Below are 18,544 nucleotides of genomic sequence, written 5' to 3'. Positions count from 1 at the left end.
CACTGATCCCTGCAGAACACCACTAGTCACAGCCGTCCATTCAGAAATGCACCCTTCCACTGCCACCCTCTGTCTTCTATGACCAAGCCAGCTCTGTATCCAAACTGAATACAGTTTGTAAACACAGACTAATCAACTCATTCCAATTTTAAAAAGCGGTATCTTTCTTCTTCTAATCTGTTGTTGGAATACTCCAGCACCGCAGAACAGAGAAACATGTGTTTGTTTTACTCCACTAACAGTCCATTGATGGCTGGGTTTGACTCTTATTCCCCCTTCACCTTATGCTTTAAAAACTGTAAAGTCGCATGATCCAAAAGTGTAGAAATCAATACATGTGACACTGGAGACATGTTCATAGATGTAACTCATTTTCCCAATTTTAAAAAGAAGTATGTTCTCTGGTCACATCTCTATTAACACAGGAAACACATTTGCTGGGTTCAAAATGAAGAAACTCTCCAGATAACAGTATGGGCACGATTCTCCGCTCCCGCGACTAAGTGCCCGCGCCGTCGTGAACGCCGCCGAGGTTCACGACGGCGCGAAACGGCCCCATTCTCAACCGATTCAGGGCCCGAAAATGGGCTAGGATCGGGGCCGCGAGAAACTCGGGGGGCGTGTCGCGAAAGCAGCATCGTCAGCCCGCGCCGGGCATTGGCGCCGGATAAAAGCGACGCCGCGTCATCCGCCGCGTAACCGGCGTCACCCGTGCATGCGTGGTTGCTGTCCTCCCCGAGGCCGCCCTGCAAGAAGATGTTGGATGGATCTTGCGGGGCGCGGAGGAAAGGAGGTCCTCCTTCAGAGAGGCCGGCCCACCGATCGGTGGGCACCAACCACGGGCCGGACCCCTTTTGAGTCCTACCCTAGTGAAAAAAAAAACCTCGCCCCCCCCCACAGGCCTCCCCCACCCGGCGTTCCCGCGCTGTTCCTGCCGGCAGCGACCAGGTGTGGATGGCGCCGGCGGGAAGCCGTCGTTTTGGGCAGGCCGCTCGGCCCATCCGGGCCGGAGAATAGCGGGTGTAGCGGAGAATCGCCATTTTGGGTGCCCCGGGCGAATCTCCAGCCTGTGCCGCGCAGAACTCGACGGGGCCATTCTCGCCGCTTGGGTGAATCGCGGGAGGGCGTCGAACCAGCACTGCGGGGAAAAATGGCGCGCCAGGCGATTCTCCCAACCAGCGCGGGAGCGGAGAATCGCGCCCTATGAATGGTGGAGAGGTCCTGAATGCTTTACTCTGTCAGAGAAAAACTAACCTACCTTTCTTTCAGATGTGGTCTAAACTGTTAGACATTTTCAGAATTTCCTCTTTCATGCCTAAAGTTGTATTATTTACCTAATTCTATTGAGTTTCTGAACCATTGGAAAAGTATAAATCTAAACGATGGTGAATATTTAACTCTCCCTGTTATAATAAATGAAACAACACTGCACATAACCCACAACCTGACACAGCTTCTGCTAAACAACATAATCTGGTTACCGTGTGAAAAACAGATCAACTATTTAATGATCTTGTGCTCCTTAGTGCAACTTTGCCAGCAAACAAAAAATCTAAATGTGAAATTCTTAAGTATTACCTTATATCTGTGTGTGGACTCTACAACTCTATACTGACATATTCCAGTGTTTATTTGTAATTACAGAAGATGTCTATTGAATCAACAATATATGAGTCTATGTACTTTAACAGAGAACTAAATTAGGCAATTGAGGATCAAGATAACTAATAGAATTGGACTACCTTTGATTTGTTGCTACAGTGCCCATGTGTACATTATTGATCATTCGTTTGTGTTTTTTAAGATGCTATTTATTAGGGTCAGTCATTTTTACCTCAGAATGCAGAAAAGATGAAGATTGCACTGTCCCTACTTTGCATATGCTGACAATGCTGCAGGGTGATGGGCTGTACCCACAAGTAAATTCTCAATTGATCCTGACGTCATGACAGGCATGGCAGCTTGCTGACAATAAATGTGTAGCTTTACAAGAGAGCATCTCCTCCCTCAGCAGTCTGCCATTTCTATATAGACTTGGTTCATCGGGCAGAATTTAATCCAGGAGGCTACTTCTGCTTTCAGGTTGGCAACCAATTTGCACGGAACTTTCTTAATTTTAAAAGGATGGGTGGCAGTCGCATGGGGCATTAGTCATCACTCGGTGGGGCTGACAGGCAAAACCTGCCGCCGGTGATTGCCGTGAAGCTTTGAGTAGACCATAAAATAGCTTCCAGGATAAGCATTCAGGCTCTGCAGGTCTGCGGATCAGCTATGGAACATAATTTAAGATTTGGAATGATATTGTCTGGAAGCCAAGCCTTCATCCCTCTTTGCAACCCGAAATCTTCTGCACCATCATTCACCCCCTCATAAGTCTGCATCATCTCCTGAAAACTCCCACCTCCTTCCTGCAGTCCAATCACCACCCGAGACCTCCTGTCACACACCACCAACCCATCCCCACCCCACTTTGCCTTTGCAGCTACCGACAGTCCGTGTCTGTAGACAGTCCCCTGCTAACCTCCCCTTTATCTTCAGTATTCAACAAGGACATCCACTCATCTAAGACCCAAATGAGTAACTTCACCTGGGGCATGTCACACTTAACTAGTCAGAATTCAGGTGGCACAAGTTTTCCATTTGCTGCTGACTTAATCCTGAAGGTTTGTCCTCGGAGAAGTTGAGATTTAATGAGTATTTGTGGCTCCAAATGGAGAGAAAGAGGTTCCCACCACTGGACGGCTTGAGTGCCAACCCTCTGCAGAAACACCATCCACTTAATCCCGTAAAGCCAACCGGCAGGAATGGTTGTGGGGTGGGGGGTGAAAAATTTGACAGACCAGCCAAAGGTCAGCTGATTTTGGGCTGGACCAGAAAATCCCAGTCAGATGGGAGCGATTTAACTACCGCGTGATGTTGTTGCGCCCAGCACAGATCTGGGATCGCCGATTAAATTGCGGGGTAGGCCAAAATTGAGATTTGTGCTGGGCACGAATCAGTTTGCCATCTAACCAACCCGCTCCCAGTGGAGAGTTTGGATCTCGCCCAAATATAGCGAGCATATCATTAACCCCAATTTAAATTTATTTCAACCTCATTAGCGAGATTGAAATCAAAGGTAACAGCTTCCCGGGAATTAATTGGTTTCCCAGCGAGAAATCATGTGGGCGTCATTTAGTACCCCTTTTTAAAAATGTGAAGCTGGCGCAAACGCCGCTGAGGGAAACTGAGAAGGGGAGTACCCATGTCCATTTTTGTCCATGCAGTTCAAGGGCACTGCAGCAGCGGGCCCTCAGGGGGAGTTGGTCTCGGTCCAGGGGCTGAAGTCTTCCAGGTTGGAGGTTGCCGTTTGGCCGGGGGTGGGGAGGGGGGTCTTTTTGTCTGTGAGACCTTCAAGCCATCTTTAAATATTGTGGATACCAATAACAGGGGCAAGTACAGCCACAGTCTGTCTGTTCTTTGAAACACTCCCAGGGCAGTGCCTTGCTCTTGGTTCTACGTTGAACATCACTTAAACTCCCTTTGACCGTGAGTAGTCTCTAGCTTCATGGCTGACGGCTATTACTAATAAAGAATTGGCCTTGTTAGTTGTGAGAACACTTCACAGCTGCAGATTGTGTTTGCTGCTTGCTCCTGCTGGTGGCTCCAAATGCCTGGAGGCTGCTGTTGCTGTTTCCTTCCTTTTCTGTGGCCAGAAAGGACATTTTTTTCTAAGATACCTGGGGAACACTGGGCTCAGGGGGATGTAGAAGTCCAGAAGGCAATCCGGTTTGAAGCAAGGTGATGCTGCGGGATCTGGTGTGCGACCTTGTTCCAAATGGGCCACCTGATGATGCCACTGAAGATATGCTTTCACAGATTGTTGATGCTTTTGTTGCTGGTGTGGTGAGTGCTGCATGTAACTGGCACATCACTGCGGGTTAAACGCGGTGAAGTCAAGGATGTTCAACTACACCTTGAGCGCCAGTGAACTATGTGTATGCCAGGATTTGTTTTGATGAGATTGGGCCGTGAGCAGGGCCTGCGCAGCTGTGGCTCCTGGATGGAGAACAGCACTGATACGTGGAACAAGTCACACATTGATGGACCAATCATTTCAATGGCAAAGTTCAGGATATGATAACACACTCTCAGGCTTATCCTCCATTTTTGTTGAGGAACCTGTGAGGAGTGACACCATGTGTTTGTTTTTTCCCCATTAAAATGAGCCTATAGCTTTGTGTTGAACATAGAACATAGAACATAGAAAATACAGCACAGAACAGGCCCTTCGGCCCACGATGTTGTGCCGAACCTTTGTCCTAGATTAATCATGTTGGTACCAATATGGAATGGTGATGTTTCTTTAACAACAACAGAAAACACTGGACAATCTCAGCAGGTCTGCAGCATCTCTGGAGAGAAACCGGTACTAACGTTTCAAGTCTGATGACTCTTTGTCAGAGTTTAATGGTTAGTGTGATATGTGGAATGTTATGTAGTTGATTTTCAAACTTTTATTACTGTTGACCGTTTAATGAACAAAATATTCTCAAGTGGTGCTGCAAGTTGTGTTTACTGCTTGCCGCTGCAAATGCGTGGAGGCTGCTGCTGCTGTTTCCTTCTTTCTCTGTAGCCTGGAATAAGGAAAGGGAGGATGGGAAGGTGACCTGTTGCCGGAGTTGAAGAAGAGGAAGAGGAGCTGTTTCTCTTTTCTGGCATTATCTGGGTTGGTGCGATTTTCCAGTTCTGGGGAGTCTACAGCTGGGATCTGCAGGAGGGAGAGAGAACTGTTGTAGCTTTGTTTGTACCAATATACTGCAGTGGAAAAGTACTTGAGTGTATATTGTACAGTGCCTTTTTCTTGGATTGATGATTAGTGTGATTTATGGACTGTTAAGTTGGTTTTCATCTTTTTGTATCAAGGTACTGTTGACCGTTTAATAAACAAAATATTCTCAAGTGGTGCTGCAGGTTGTGTTTGCTGCTTGTGGTAGCAAATGCCTGGAGGCTGCTGCTGATTCCTTCTTTTTCTGTAGCAAGAAGGACAATTTTTTATGAGTTACCTGGAAAACAGGGCTCAGGGCAATGTATGAGTCCAGAAGGCAATCAGGATTGACCAAAAAGGGAAGCATGGTGGCGTCGAGGATTTGGGTTCGATTCTGGCCTTGGGTCACTGTCCATGTGGAGTTTGTACATTCTCCCAATGTCTGTGTGGGTCTCACCCCAACAACCCAAAAAGATGTGCAGGGTAGGTGATTTAGCCCCGCTAAATTACCCCTTAATTGGAGAAAAAAAGAATTGGGTACACTAAAGTAATTTTTTAAAAGGTTTTATCAAGAAGGCTCTGCGGAACCTGGGGTGCAAAATTGATCCAAATGAGCAACCTGATGACAATGTTGAAGAAATGCTTTCGCAGATTGCTGTTGCTTTTGTTACTGGTGCAGTGAGTCCTGCATGTAACTAACATGTCACCGCAGGTCAAACACGCTGGAAGTCAAGAATGTTCAACTACAACTTGAGCACCAATGGAATATATGGAGCCAGCATTTGATTCGGATGAGATTGGGCCATGTAGGAGGGCCTGCATAGCTGCGGCTCCTGGAAGGAGAATGGCACTGATACGTGGAACAACCAACAAGTAATGCAAGTAATGCATTGATGATCGACAACAAAGTTCTGGGCCTGATAAAACATTTTCAGGCTTATCATCCGTTTCTGTTGTGAACCTCCGAGGGGTGATGCCGTGTCCTTGTTTTTCTTTGTGAACATGAGCTGATGTAGCTTTATATTGGTACCAATATGGAATGGTGATATTTCCTTGTTGAGTAATGGTTAGTGTGATATGTGGAATGTTACTTAGTCGATGTTCAAAGCTTTGTTAATATTGACCGTTTTGTCAATAAAGTATTATTCAAGACTCTCATGGGTACAGGTGTATTGTCTCAGGCAATGATTATTGCATCGCATTTCAATCCAACTTTGAAGCCTAAACAGTTTGCCTGGCCTCAAGAAGCGTCAGCACATAGAGGCTGCAGCCAACAATCAAACACCCAAGAGCTGGGCTTTAGCACGGGGGTTATCCTCGCGACCAAAAGGACGAGTGTGTGAGTCAGGGGAGAGAACCTGAGCACAGTCTCCCAAATGTTCTCAGCAGGGGCCTGGGGTGAGAGTGCAGAATGGGGTTCTCCAGCACAACCAGCTCACTGGATGGAGAGAAGGCGGGACATACATGAGGGATTTCAGGATCCCAGGGTGGAAGCCCTAACTAATCATTGATCTCTTCCTTTCTCCAATTCCTTACAGAAACAAAAATGGATAGTTATGTCGAGTACCCTCGTGGTGCTGGTGGCAGTCCAGGCGTCCAGACACTGGGGAAGCAGAAGTGACGGCGCAGGCTGGAGGTGGCAGCCCATGTGCAGGGGGCTGCCACACACAAGACCCGGCCACCCATCAGATCACGGAGGAATCCAGAGGGGGACGCCAGCAACAGCCCTAGGTGTACAGGCATTGTTGGTCTTTGATGGAGATGGTGGACAGCATGTACAGCAGAGACTCTGTCTTGACAAAGAGGCAGTGCGTCATCTGTGCCATATCCTTGCAGATCGAGAAACACGTTTTAGGTTGTGACCTTTCATCAGAGGTTTTGATGCTTCCCTCTGCTTCCCCCGCCACAGATGCAGCCAGACCCATATTTCCAGCATTTTCTACGTTTAATTCTGATTTCCAGCATCTGCAATATTTTGCTTTCGGATTATCCTTTGGCCATTTTACTTTAATGTTGATATCACAACCAGGAAGTGGGAGCAGAAGGGATTCAGCATCAATCAAGAGTAAGGACACATTAGTGAAATTGAGGCTCCTTGTAATTCAGTAAAGATGATTAAGTGAATGTCTAATATTCAAAATTGTAAAAACTTAAAGTAAATCAAGTAAAATTATTTCTGTGTGTAAATCTAAGAACATCACTGAAGATTGACGTGAGTGGCTAGAATCTTTTAAGTATGCAATGAGTTGTTAAGACATAGAAGCAGAAACCCAAAGTTTTTAAAAAGGGAAATGCTATAGATAAATATTTGAATAAGTAAAACTTGTATGGGGAAAGGGTGAGTGAATAGGCCTAAGCAGGTAGTTCTTTCAAACTGTTAGCACAAGTACAGCAGGCTGATCCTCTATTGTATTTCAAAATTATAATTCTATGAGTTATGGCTGTGCTTACATAACTGAGTCATTAAAACAACGCCAACATAAAATATGTTATGTGGAAGAAAACCATTTCTAACCAATGAGAAGGCTTGGTGGCCTTGAGAAGATTGTTGAAGATTATTCCTGGAGTAGTGTGAACGTGAACACAAAGCTGGACAATAATCAAATAAGTACATGCTAATAATATTACAGCAATCAATATGGATTCTATACTCGTTAGCCAACCTAAGATTAGTTTGCCAGATATCCAGATACGAATGTTCTAATAAGATCTTTCGCATTAATACAACGGGCTTCGAAAGGTGTTAATGACACAAAGGTATGCTTTATAGATTGACCTTCTCACCATGAATGGTCTTATCTCCAGCGCTGTTATCTGGTTCAGCCATGACAAACTTTATTTTGTGTAATGCAACTCACGTAGCAACTTGACAGAGCTGTCTAGAAATGTGACACCTTCCTAGCATCCCTGTGGAGTCTGACGCCGATGTAAAATTAAACTGTCCTTTGGGCACATAAACTGTCCCTTGATATTGCAAACATTGTGGGGAGATCCTCCCAGCTGATTTCACTGTCTGCCCTGATGAATCATTCCCGAACTGTATTTTCAACCATGGATTCACCTAATTGTTCTGATGCTGAGGTGACAGCCAATCACATGGGGGTTAGGGAAGAGTTACATGACTCAATGTTTGAAAGGCAAAGTAAAAACACCAATACTGCCTTCGGACAACTCTGAGGTTTGTGATTGAGGATTTGTTAGTCACTTTGGACCTCTGTTTAATGATTTCCAACAATTAGAACACTCCAGTATCACATTAGTAATGTGTCACATTACAATGTTGTTGCCTGTATCAACAGGGGAATTATTCCTATTCTGCGCATGTTCTCCCAGTGCCTTGATGATTAACAGCAGCAATTTCATTTCCAAAGCATGTCTCATGCAAAAGAATGCAGAACACTTTAAAAAGGAGAGACTTGGACACTGGATGGGAAGTGAAGGAATTTAGCAAGAGGAGGAGATTGGAGGCATGGTCAAAACAGAGGTTTTTGATCCTCCGCAAGGAAATAGAAAAGTGAACGATTTAAGAAGAGAATTTCAATTGAGGATGGCTGAGTGGTCCAATTTTGGTTGTTGAATGTAGACAGTCAGAAACCAGTTGCAATCCAGACACAAAAGCAAGTGAGAAGCAAGTGCATTTCCATAATGCAGCATGTGGACCCTGTGAGGATTTGAAAATGGGGACCAATGTCTTAAAGTTTGATTTTCAGAGGCTTAGGGAGCCATGACAGGAAGGAAAGCATTTAGGGAAGGAAATCTGCCACCCTTACCTGGTCTGGCCTACATGTGACTCCAGACCCACAGTGGATGACTCTGAAATGGCCCAGTAAGCCACTTAGTTCAAGGGCAATTAGGGATGGGCAATAAATGCTGAGCAAATATTTTTTTTAAAGAGCTAAAAGGAAGGTTTCAGTTTGTAAGGTAGAGGAAATTTTGACTTGCCCACAATTTAAGTCAAATTAACACCAACTCTAAGGTCACAACCAGGTTGGTGGATGGAAGCAGTTGAATCTTCTGAAATCTGACTCACTACCCCATTGCTACAGCCAATGAAATTATAATATTTCATCAAAATCATTAATTAATATGATCCTTGATTATTCCTTTTCCAGGAAAGACATCTGGCAATCTTCTGATGTCTAAACTGGTGTTAATAAACTTGGGAGTACCTTCTAATCTGGCTCATTAATCGTTATATTTTACCAGTTGCAATGCAGTCGTACTCTGGGCAATGCTCTGTCCTGCTCGTCATGATGTTATTCCTGAAAGTCTCTTTTGTCTGTTTACAATAATTTCATGGCGCATTTCAATATCAGACAGAGCACCAGAGAAGTGCTACTAATAAGCTCATCTTTGATCTATTTCCCCATCCCATCCTAAACAACAGATAACAGTGTAAATGATGCAGTGATATCTGCTGTGTAAATTGACAAATTCAGTGGAAGATTTGTGCCAACATTAAACGTTTGAATGTGTAGAATTAGTCCGGCATCAGTTAAACAATGTTGGTAAATAGTTACAAAAATAATTATGGAAGGATCTGTCATCTTTAAAAATATGAGAAGGAAGGAAAAGGAACTCTTTTCTCTGGGAGATAAACCTAAACCAAAGCCTTCAAACATTATTATTGTTACAAAACTGGTAAGCCTTTTATCAGATATATTGTTGAAGTTTAAATTAATCTCTTCTCAGAACCTTTAAGACTGAAGATCCTAGAAATTATTAAATTATTGTTGACTATATTCAAAGACAAGTCTTTTTTAAAAATAAATTTAAAGTACCCAATTCATTTTTTTCCAATTAAGGGGCAATTTAGCGTGGCCAATCCACCTACTCTGCACATCTTTGGGTTGTGGGGGTGACACCCACGCAGACACGGGGAGAATCTGCAAACTTCACACGGACAGTGACCAGAGGCCGGGATTGAACCCGGGTCCTAAGCACCATGAGGGAGCAGTGCTAACCACTGTGCCGCCCCTTCACAGACAGCTCTTGATGAAATTCTTTTGTCCACTGTTTTAAGGTAGGCATTAACCTGTTCATGTAGTAGATGAAGAATATTGCACGGGACCATTTTTTAAAAATATGAATGATAGTATAAGTATAGGCTTTGGTGAAGTGGAACAGATTTCAAATGGCTTGTCATCTTTAGTGACTTCTACAATATGCTTCAGGTGGATTTATTTACTTACTTATTTTATACAGATACGATAAAGTTTCTGCTTTAGGCTCAATCAGCGCCCTGGGTTGCAAACTGCTTCCCGTAGCACACTGGGCTAAATAGCTGGCTTTTAAAGCAGACCAAGGCAGGCCAGCAGCATGGGTTCAATTCCTTTACCAGCCTCCCCGAACATGTGCCGGAATGTGGCGACTAGGGGCTTTTCACAGTAACTTCATTTGAAGCCTACTTGTGACAATAAGCAATTTTCATTTCATTCGTAATGTGCTGCTCCGGAGCAGTGTCTCTCCCCCACATTTCTACTGAAACTTATTTGCATATCACTGAATGTAAACCACCTATGAACCAGTGTAATTGGACTGTGTTTCAGCTTTAAAATGTGTTTTGCTTTCAAAATATTTATTTATATGTTTAAGAGTGGTAAGCTGATGATTTGTACAGCCAAAAATGGATTTATCACAAAAAGATAAGCATTTTTAATCAGAGTCTCTATTGTCAAACGGGAAGAGAGGGGGTGTAAGGGGGGAGAAGGAGGGAAGAAGGGAAGAAAGAGACACAGAACCCAGCCATACCACGCGAGCAACCTAACATGAAGTAGCATAGGCGGCACTGTGGCGCAGTGGTTAGCACTGCTGCTTCACAGTGCCGAAGACCTGGGGTCGATCCCGGTCCCGGGCCACTGTCCATGTGGAGTTTGCATGTTCTCCCCATGTTTGCTTGGGTCTCACCCCCACAACCCAAAGATGTGCAGACTAAGTGGATTGGTCACGCTAAATGACCCCTTAATTGGAAAAAAAAGTATTTGGGTACTCTACATTTAAAAGAAAACAAACATGAAGCAGCATACGTAGCACTACGCTACCCAATAGATCCAAGTTTGATGATCCAACAAACAAAGAAGACCCGCCAGAAGGGGAGGAGGGAAAGAAAGGGGCAGTTGCAATTTGGAGGCCAAGTCAAAGCACTGGTAAAATAAAATGAGAATTGTAACCAATGTATATAACTTCCGTGTCTGTTCATTTTCATCTTAGTTTTGCATAAAAAGAAAAATCCTAATAAAAACATTTTTTAAAGTCTCTATTGTCCCCTACCTGTGAGTAACTTGATTATAAATAACTCAACATGACTTCAAAATTTGCGCAGAACTATGTGCTAGTTGTATTGATGTACAGTAGTCAGTTTCTTGGTAAATTAAAGATTTATCCATTAAATTAAAAATATAGAAAAATACATTTTAAGCATATTCCTATTAATGTCCTCATGCTTTGAAGCCTTGTCAAAGGTTCAGAAATGCACACAATTAGTGAAAATTTGTCATGGTGATTAGGATTTGATCTAAAGCTGTGGCCAGTTTTGGGGACGAGGTCAACTTTCAGTGCAATGGTTTTCAAACTAAATGCAAAAGACTGTGAAAACTCGATTTGCACTGAACGTAATTTGTGCTTAAAAAGTTTCACTGGTTTGACTGATTTGGGGCAATTTGAGAGGGAAGAAACACTGTAACCTAGCAGAAACTTCAGGCCAATATGTATGTGCTGTGTTGGCGGGATTTCTGGCCTTGAAATTACAGAGTGCAAATATTAGCACAAGAACATTTAAGCAATTCATATGAAATTCCTTTGTCTAGTATTTTAAGAGGTGTTAATGCACTTCGTATTAACAGGTTAAAATATGGAATAATGGAATTGAATGCAAACAAAGGAACAATTCTATGCTCTTACTTATACATGGTAATTATAAAGCTTCTGTTTATTATCAAACTGTTGAGAATAAAGTCAGAATTAATAGGAGAAATTGCAAAGTTCCCACTTTCCTAAGAATCCAAATGATAAGGCTCCCTCCTTAAAGGGACGACGTCACACTGTTCAATATTAGTATACAAATGCATCAACACTTTTGAATGTATTTCCTTTGTTCACTGTTTTAACATAGCTGTTCGCCAATATAAGTGTATATTATATGATATAATCTCACCTCATAAGTAATTTATGTGCATTGAGTTTGGCAATCATATTCTACCATTTCGCAAAATTGAGATGTGAAAAATATCCATTGATACAAGTAGGTTAATATCCTTATTATCTGGAAATTCCACAGAACCAGCAAGAACTCCGAGCTGAGCCGCTGTCAATATTAATACAGACAACCAGATTCTACCCCTTTCTCCAGTGATCAATTTCAAGTCAGTTTCATCCATTCATCCATCCATCAGGCCAATCATCGCTGTGTACTTAGGCTGATTTACCAGCAGAGCCATCAGTAATTACATTAGGGTAATAAAGTAGAATCAACAGTTTAAGAAGAGAACTAATCAGAATAAAAACAAGCAGATCTCTCAGGAATGGGGAATGCATTCAAAGAAAGAGGTGTTTTTAAATGGCTCGGGCAAGTGAAAAATATCATTTTTAATCATCTATAATCACATTTTTCAATGCAACTCCCAATCATTGCAAAGAAATATAAAAGATTCTGGTTCAACAATCTAATTTCTCCTCCTGGGTATGCTTAAGCCCATTGCTTTTTTAAAAAAAACAGAACTGTGGTCAATGGCTTGAGCTATATGTACTTCTTCCAAAATGACTGGTGTGCCTTGTCTCTGATATTTCACCATAATCATTTCTCAATATTTTCATCATTGGTTATATTCCTACAATTACTGTTATTATTTACATCCTCTTGGAGGATGTTAATCGACTCTATATTCTAAGCTCATCTTATCCATGGGACTAATCTCCTGCTCTCTGGAACTCCATTCCCACTAAACTACCTGTGAACCATTTTCCCTACCTGTGCCCCCCCCCCCTCAATGCTGTCTGACAGTTCCAAATGACTCACTTCTCAGGGGTATTTTCCTTCCTCCCCTTCCTCAAACATCCCACCCTCAAACCAAACATCTGTAACCTTTCCTTTCTCTATAAAGTCCCTGACTGTGCTGCTATCTCTCAAATCCATGTCCACCTTACTCAGAACTTCCTGTTTGCATCTCTTAAAACAGGTTTTAGCTCAGGTTGCCATAGCAGCTGAATGATCTTAACCCAAGCCATGAATCAATGTTCTGTGACCAAATATATTATTTCAGCTCGGTGGGACTTGTCTTAGTTCCATTCTTCATTATCCAACTGCAGCCAGACTAGCTCTACTAATGGCCTCTCTTCCCACTCATATCCCTTCACTTCAGGAATCCAACAACCATCTATCTTGAGCCCCCCTCCACTTCCTCATCTACATGTCTCCCCTTCCTTGGGAGATTATTTCCAAGCATGTGACCATGATGACACACAGTTCAACTTCTTCACCCTCCTCTCTTGACCCACGGCAATGAGACTGCTTGTCCAACATCTAATTTTGGATAAACCATAATTTCCTCCAGCTTAATGCCATCTTTGATACCTGTTACACACTCCAGACAATTACCACCAAATCTGTCTCCCTTCGCAGTCTCAGTCTCAGACTGAAGTAGCCTATTCTGTTTCTGTTTCACCCTCAGAGGAGCTTCTGCCCATCACAAAAGATTTATTGTAACACCACCCAATTCTACCCCGACCTGAGCTGTCTAGTCACTGAAGTTCTCTCCACGTCTTTGATACCTCCAGGTGAAAGTGCTGTAATACTTTTCTAGCCAGTCTCCAATCTTCACCCTTCATACACTTCAACTCATTTGAAACACTAATGCCCTCCACCAAGTGAATGAAATGAATGAAAATTGCTTATTGTCACAAGTAGGCTTCAAATGAAGTTACTGTGAAAAGCCCGTAGTCGCCACATTCCGGCGCCTGTTCGGGGAGACTGGTACGGGAATTGAACCGTGCTGCTGGCCTGCCTTGGTCTGCTTTAAAAGCCATCTCTTTAGCCTTGTGCTAAACCAGCCCCAGTCTGATTCAGCCATCACTCCTATCCCTGCTAATCTACTTAAAATGTCTCCTTTGAATAGCCTGTAAGCAATCATCTGCTTCACACAATCTCACTGCAGTGACATCTTGAATACAGAGATGCCTTCACTCATGGTGCTATTGGAGCTGAGTTTCATGATGGTACTTTGTCTAAAATGTATTCATGTGATGTGGGTGCCATTGATAACCCCAGCCTTTGTGATCAGTTTCTCAATCCCTGTGTGAAGATGGTGGTGAGCTACCTTTTGGAATGTAACTGAATGGTTTGCAGAGGGCAGTTGCAGTGTTCTGGATTCATATTTCGGCCACTCCAGTGAGAGCAGCAGTTTTTCTGCACTAAAGAACATGAGTGAACCTACGACAATCCAGTTGTCTCGTGGTCACCTTTACTGAGACTAGCTGCTTAGTCCTAATTTTATTTTATCCATTGAATTTGAAATGCCTGATACCTGGTGGAATTTTAACTCCTGCTTCTGGATCATTAGTCCAGGCCTCGGTATATGAACATAACCAATATGCCACCATAACCATGCTTCCAAACTGTTATCAACAGTTTTAAACATAAAACTGCAGAAAGGACCACTGATAAATATTGGTGAGTTTTCAGGTCTCCTTTAGAATCAGGATGAGAAGGATAATTACTATCAATAGAATTCTTTCAAATGTAATCTATATACATTTTCCATACTATATTATAAAATCATATAAAATTGTATTGTAATATTAAAGCAACTGCATTTGTGCACCTTACTTGACTGGTTTGTATATAAACACAGAATAATGCATTCCTTAAGTTTTTTAAATTTGGACATTCTGAATTCTCCCTCTGTGTACCCGAACAGGCACCGAAATGTGGCAACTAGGGGCTTTTCACAGTAGCTTCATTGCAGTGTTAATGTAAGCCTACTTGTGACAATAAAGATAAAGATTATTATTATAAAAACAAAATTAACCTCAGCTAATGATTTAGTCTTGATTCATCTCTTGCTCCTCCTTAATTCATTGCAGCCTTGGGAGTATTTTATAATGTGTGTTCTGGCCTTCACCATTGTTTGCTAATAGTATGTATATATTTTTTTTAGTTACTCGCAAAACTCGGTGTTTCATTTTCTATTGTTTTTCTCCCTTTGTTACCTCAGACTCTGTAACTTGGCTCTGGCTATTACCGATAAGTGTTTTGCTAATGTCTATTGTTTCCTTCAACAGGCGATTTACATTGGACTTGAGCTGAACAACTCCTGTAGAGGGAAGGTAGTTTCAGGGATTTACATATTTTTGCGCATTAAGCAGAAAAGAGTAAGAAGACAACAGATGACAACATTGAGAAACAACAACAAAACAAAATTGCCAGTCTGTGAGAAAAAAATTCCATGTAATCTGTGTTTAACATCTTCCTTATGCCACTTAACACAAGAGCAAACAGGGCATGAGGGTCTACAGTAGCTTTGCTATCAGCAACTAATCATGTATTCTCCTCAAAGCTTTGCAACCGTCTTTGAAACCCTGAGTGATAAAGTCAAACAAGTATTTTCAACATACCTGATCATTTATCTGGCATGCGACTAGGTTATGTTCATAGCTCCGTCCAAACCTGATGTATTTGAGCCAGCTCCCTATATCTGGCTGACTGGCATCGATGCAGAACTTTACATTGCCTAACTCGTCCAAGACCTGGAAAAAAAATGTTCGGATAAAATCAATATAGACTGAGTCACAAAGGAAACCAGAAATAAACTATGTACCTCCCACATAGCTGCAACAAAAAAATGTCGCCAGCATATATGTGCATTTAAATACATACATGTAGCTATGATATTTGTTCTTGACAACAGTGCATATATTTAATCCCTTGAACTGAAGGCATTTTAGAGGCATACTGACATTTTGTAGATAATTCTTAATGATTAGAGGGGAGGGGATAAAGAGTCATATATCACCTCAATTCCTCAGAGTGGAATGTAACTCTGACTTTTATTTTTGGGGTCATGACCCCCTCTCTTTCACTGCCCTCATGAAGTCAACATCTATGATGCAAAGGTTTAATCCGTACATGCCAACAGTTCAGACCTCTGATTTAGCTGCTGTGGATTTTGAAATGATTCCCTCAAAAGATAAACTTCAGCACTGTCTTCATATGTACTGATGTTTGTTATCCAAACATTTACTGAAAAGCAAACCTGTATGATTCTTTAAATATCGATGCATTCACGGCCCATGATAGCAATGGATCTGCACCTGAAGTTTTTTTTATATGGTGTTTATTGTTTCAATCATCATTACTAGAAAAATGTTACATAATATTCAGCAAAATATTTTCTGGATTGTTTTATGAAAAAGAAATCTCTATGGAGTGACATACTAGTAATAAAATACAAAAAGATTGAAAAGTTTTATGTAACTTTTGCCAAATGTGAAAAATTGTAATAGAAAATAAACATTGATATGGCCAGCGATGAAAGATGTTCAAATAATGCGGCAATATGCACATTGCATCCATATTATTTTTAGTGGGTTAGGACACATATACAGATAAAGAGAGTGATTCACTTGCATAACCATACATCACATATCAATGTATGATAAACCAGTGGCGAGTATGCATAAATTTAAACAGTTGTGTCAACCCTGTTTGGACATTTAGAGTTAAAGTAAAGTAGCTTTAATATTAACAATTGCTCTAATGTACATTTGAAAGGACATGTATTGAACTAAATCATTTTATAATAAGTAACCTTTAAAACCATGCAACTTTCAGAGTTTAATCTGTGGATCAAGCTTGAAGTATTGCAAATATTAAAAGTGGTAACTGCAAACATTGAAAGCTGTTTGTTTGAACTGTGAAAATGACTCTTTATCGTTTCAACTGAAAGCGGCCACGCATTCAAAAGGAACTTGGGAAGATCAGAATGTGATGCCAGCTGTGTTCGGCAGGTTTACATTGATTATTTTAAAAAATAAGTGGATTGATACAAGAAAGGGGGGAAGAATAGGTTATGTTGGAAATCAGCATACTGCTAAATGCTCGGGTATTTTTGCGATTAGAGAAAAACTTTGCAGCAAAGTACATCGTCAAACCTCGAAGAGCAGTCGAACGCACAGAACCAACAAGAGGTGTAAAGGAGCAATGGTTAAAACTGGAAGCAGAAAGAACATGAGTAGGTTCTGCGCCCATCAATGATTAAACAATGCTATCAACAGAGGCAGCTATTCCACTAAAAACAACACCCCACCTCAAAAATATTATTTTCATAGAACACATTTGCATTTCTTTGGAGCAACTGGTTTTATCTAGTAAACTACTCAGGCTATTCCCTGTTTACCTAACCTCTAGCCACTATAACATGCAAATCAGATAACCTCGACAGGAGCTGCTCCAGGTCGTTAACTTGCAATAACTTTTAGGGATGTACTACTGTATTGGAAGGTGCTATTGCACTAATCATAAGGAAGAGGACGGTCCCCCCTCTTCTAAACTTCACATTCCAGGGCAATTAATAAAAAGGGGCCTGCCTGCCTTTAGAAGTCTAGAAACTGCGGCCATTAGTAGTCAGTGTAGGCGTAAAGTAATCGCGGCCTGTAACAATCATTCTGAATCGCTGTGTCTGCAGTCAAGTCTGTCCCCTTACTTTCCTCAACTACAAGTGTAGGGGGAGAAACGGTCCGCCGTTCAAGTAACAATTTGAGTCGATCTTTTTTCTCTCAACTATTTTATATTATATTTTAAAAATCTTCAAAATATATCAGAAATATTGTAGCTTATAAAATGTTATCATGTTTTTTAATTGCCAACGGTTGATTATCTCCCATTTAAAGCAAGACTTTCCAGCGATATTGTGGAACTTGCATTCGCTGTGCCACACTTTACACCAGAAACATTGCTAAATGCTGGCCAGGGAGCAGCACCTGGGCTGATGCTGTGTGTGGTTGAATGTATCTTAATCGAATTGCAAATGTGGGAACAGACCCCAGACAGACGCCCCCCCCCCCCCCCCCAACCCCCAACCCCCACAGATCGGGCTCTTGCCCCAACTACTTGTGTTAAGAATGAGACCTTGTTACCAAGAGGGAAAGGGATTGAAGTGAATGTGGAATAAGGAAGGTCCAGGACACAACTCGGGGAAATGCGGCAGGGGGCCGAACATACGGTGTCGCTGGAAATCTCGTATTTACTTCCTAGCAGCCGTGAGCAGTGTAGCAGAGGGACAACCCCACCGAGAGTGTTTTTGCAGATGGCTGTTCAAAACCGAGTGCATCTCAATGTCGAAGCGATCGAAGGGAATTAAAGTGCTTCTCTCAACCCCCCCCCCCCCCCCCCCACTCCCCCCGCCGGATTGATCGCAGATCGGCCTCCGCCGAATCCCATTTGAATTGCACACAGGCCATGTCCCGTCTCCAGCACAGAGAGCAGCCCAGGAGGAGAAGGGACAAGGGAAAGGAGTGCAGCCAGCAGGAGGAACGGGGGGGGGGGGGGGGGGGCGAGGAGCCGCGGTAGGAGGCTCTCTTCCTGCACTGATGGTGTTCGCGTTGATTCCGAGGGATTTGGGGTTGAGGAGACCCCCTCCCCGGCGTTGAGAACAATCTCTGTCCGGGTCCTCGCTCACCTCCCTGGGCTCGAGTTACCGGACCGGCACTTCAGTGTCTCACCGTCAAGGGTGGCACGGGGGGCGGGGGGGGGGGGGGGGGGCGACACCTTGCTAGGAAGTTTGGAGAGAAGTTTTGAAATACTGG

At 42.6% G+C, this 18,544-nt stretch overlaps 1 protein-coding gene across 8 annotated transcripts in view; it reads right to left on the bottom strand.

The window, feature by feature from the left end:
• The window catches only part of mecom (MDS1 and EVI1 complex locus), a 1,243,903-nt gene that overhangs the window by 123,773 nt on the left and 1,101,586 nt on the right, over positions 1-18,544 (bottom strand). For all 8 annotated transcript variants that reach the window (XM_072474007.1, XM_072474005.1, XM_072474006.1 and 5 more), the window contains one exon: positions 15,356-15,487. In XM_072474007.1, coding sequence (XP_072330108.1) covers positions 15,356-15,487 — 132 coding nt within the window. The remainder of the gene's footprint in view (positions 1-15,355; positions 15,488-18,544) is intronic.

The sequence above is a fragment of the Scyliorhinus torazame genome, chromosome 14 (genome assembly GCF_047496885.1).
Source record: "Scyliorhinus torazame isolate Kashiwa2021f chromosome 14, sScyTor2.1, whole genome shotgun sequence".
In the NCBI taxonomy this organism is placed as follows: domain Eukaryota; kingdom Metazoa; phylum Chordata; class Chondrichthyes; order Carcharhiniformes; family Scyliorhinidae; genus Scyliorhinus; species Scyliorhinus torazame.
This window is presented reverse-complemented; position numbering and strand designations above follow the sequence as displayed.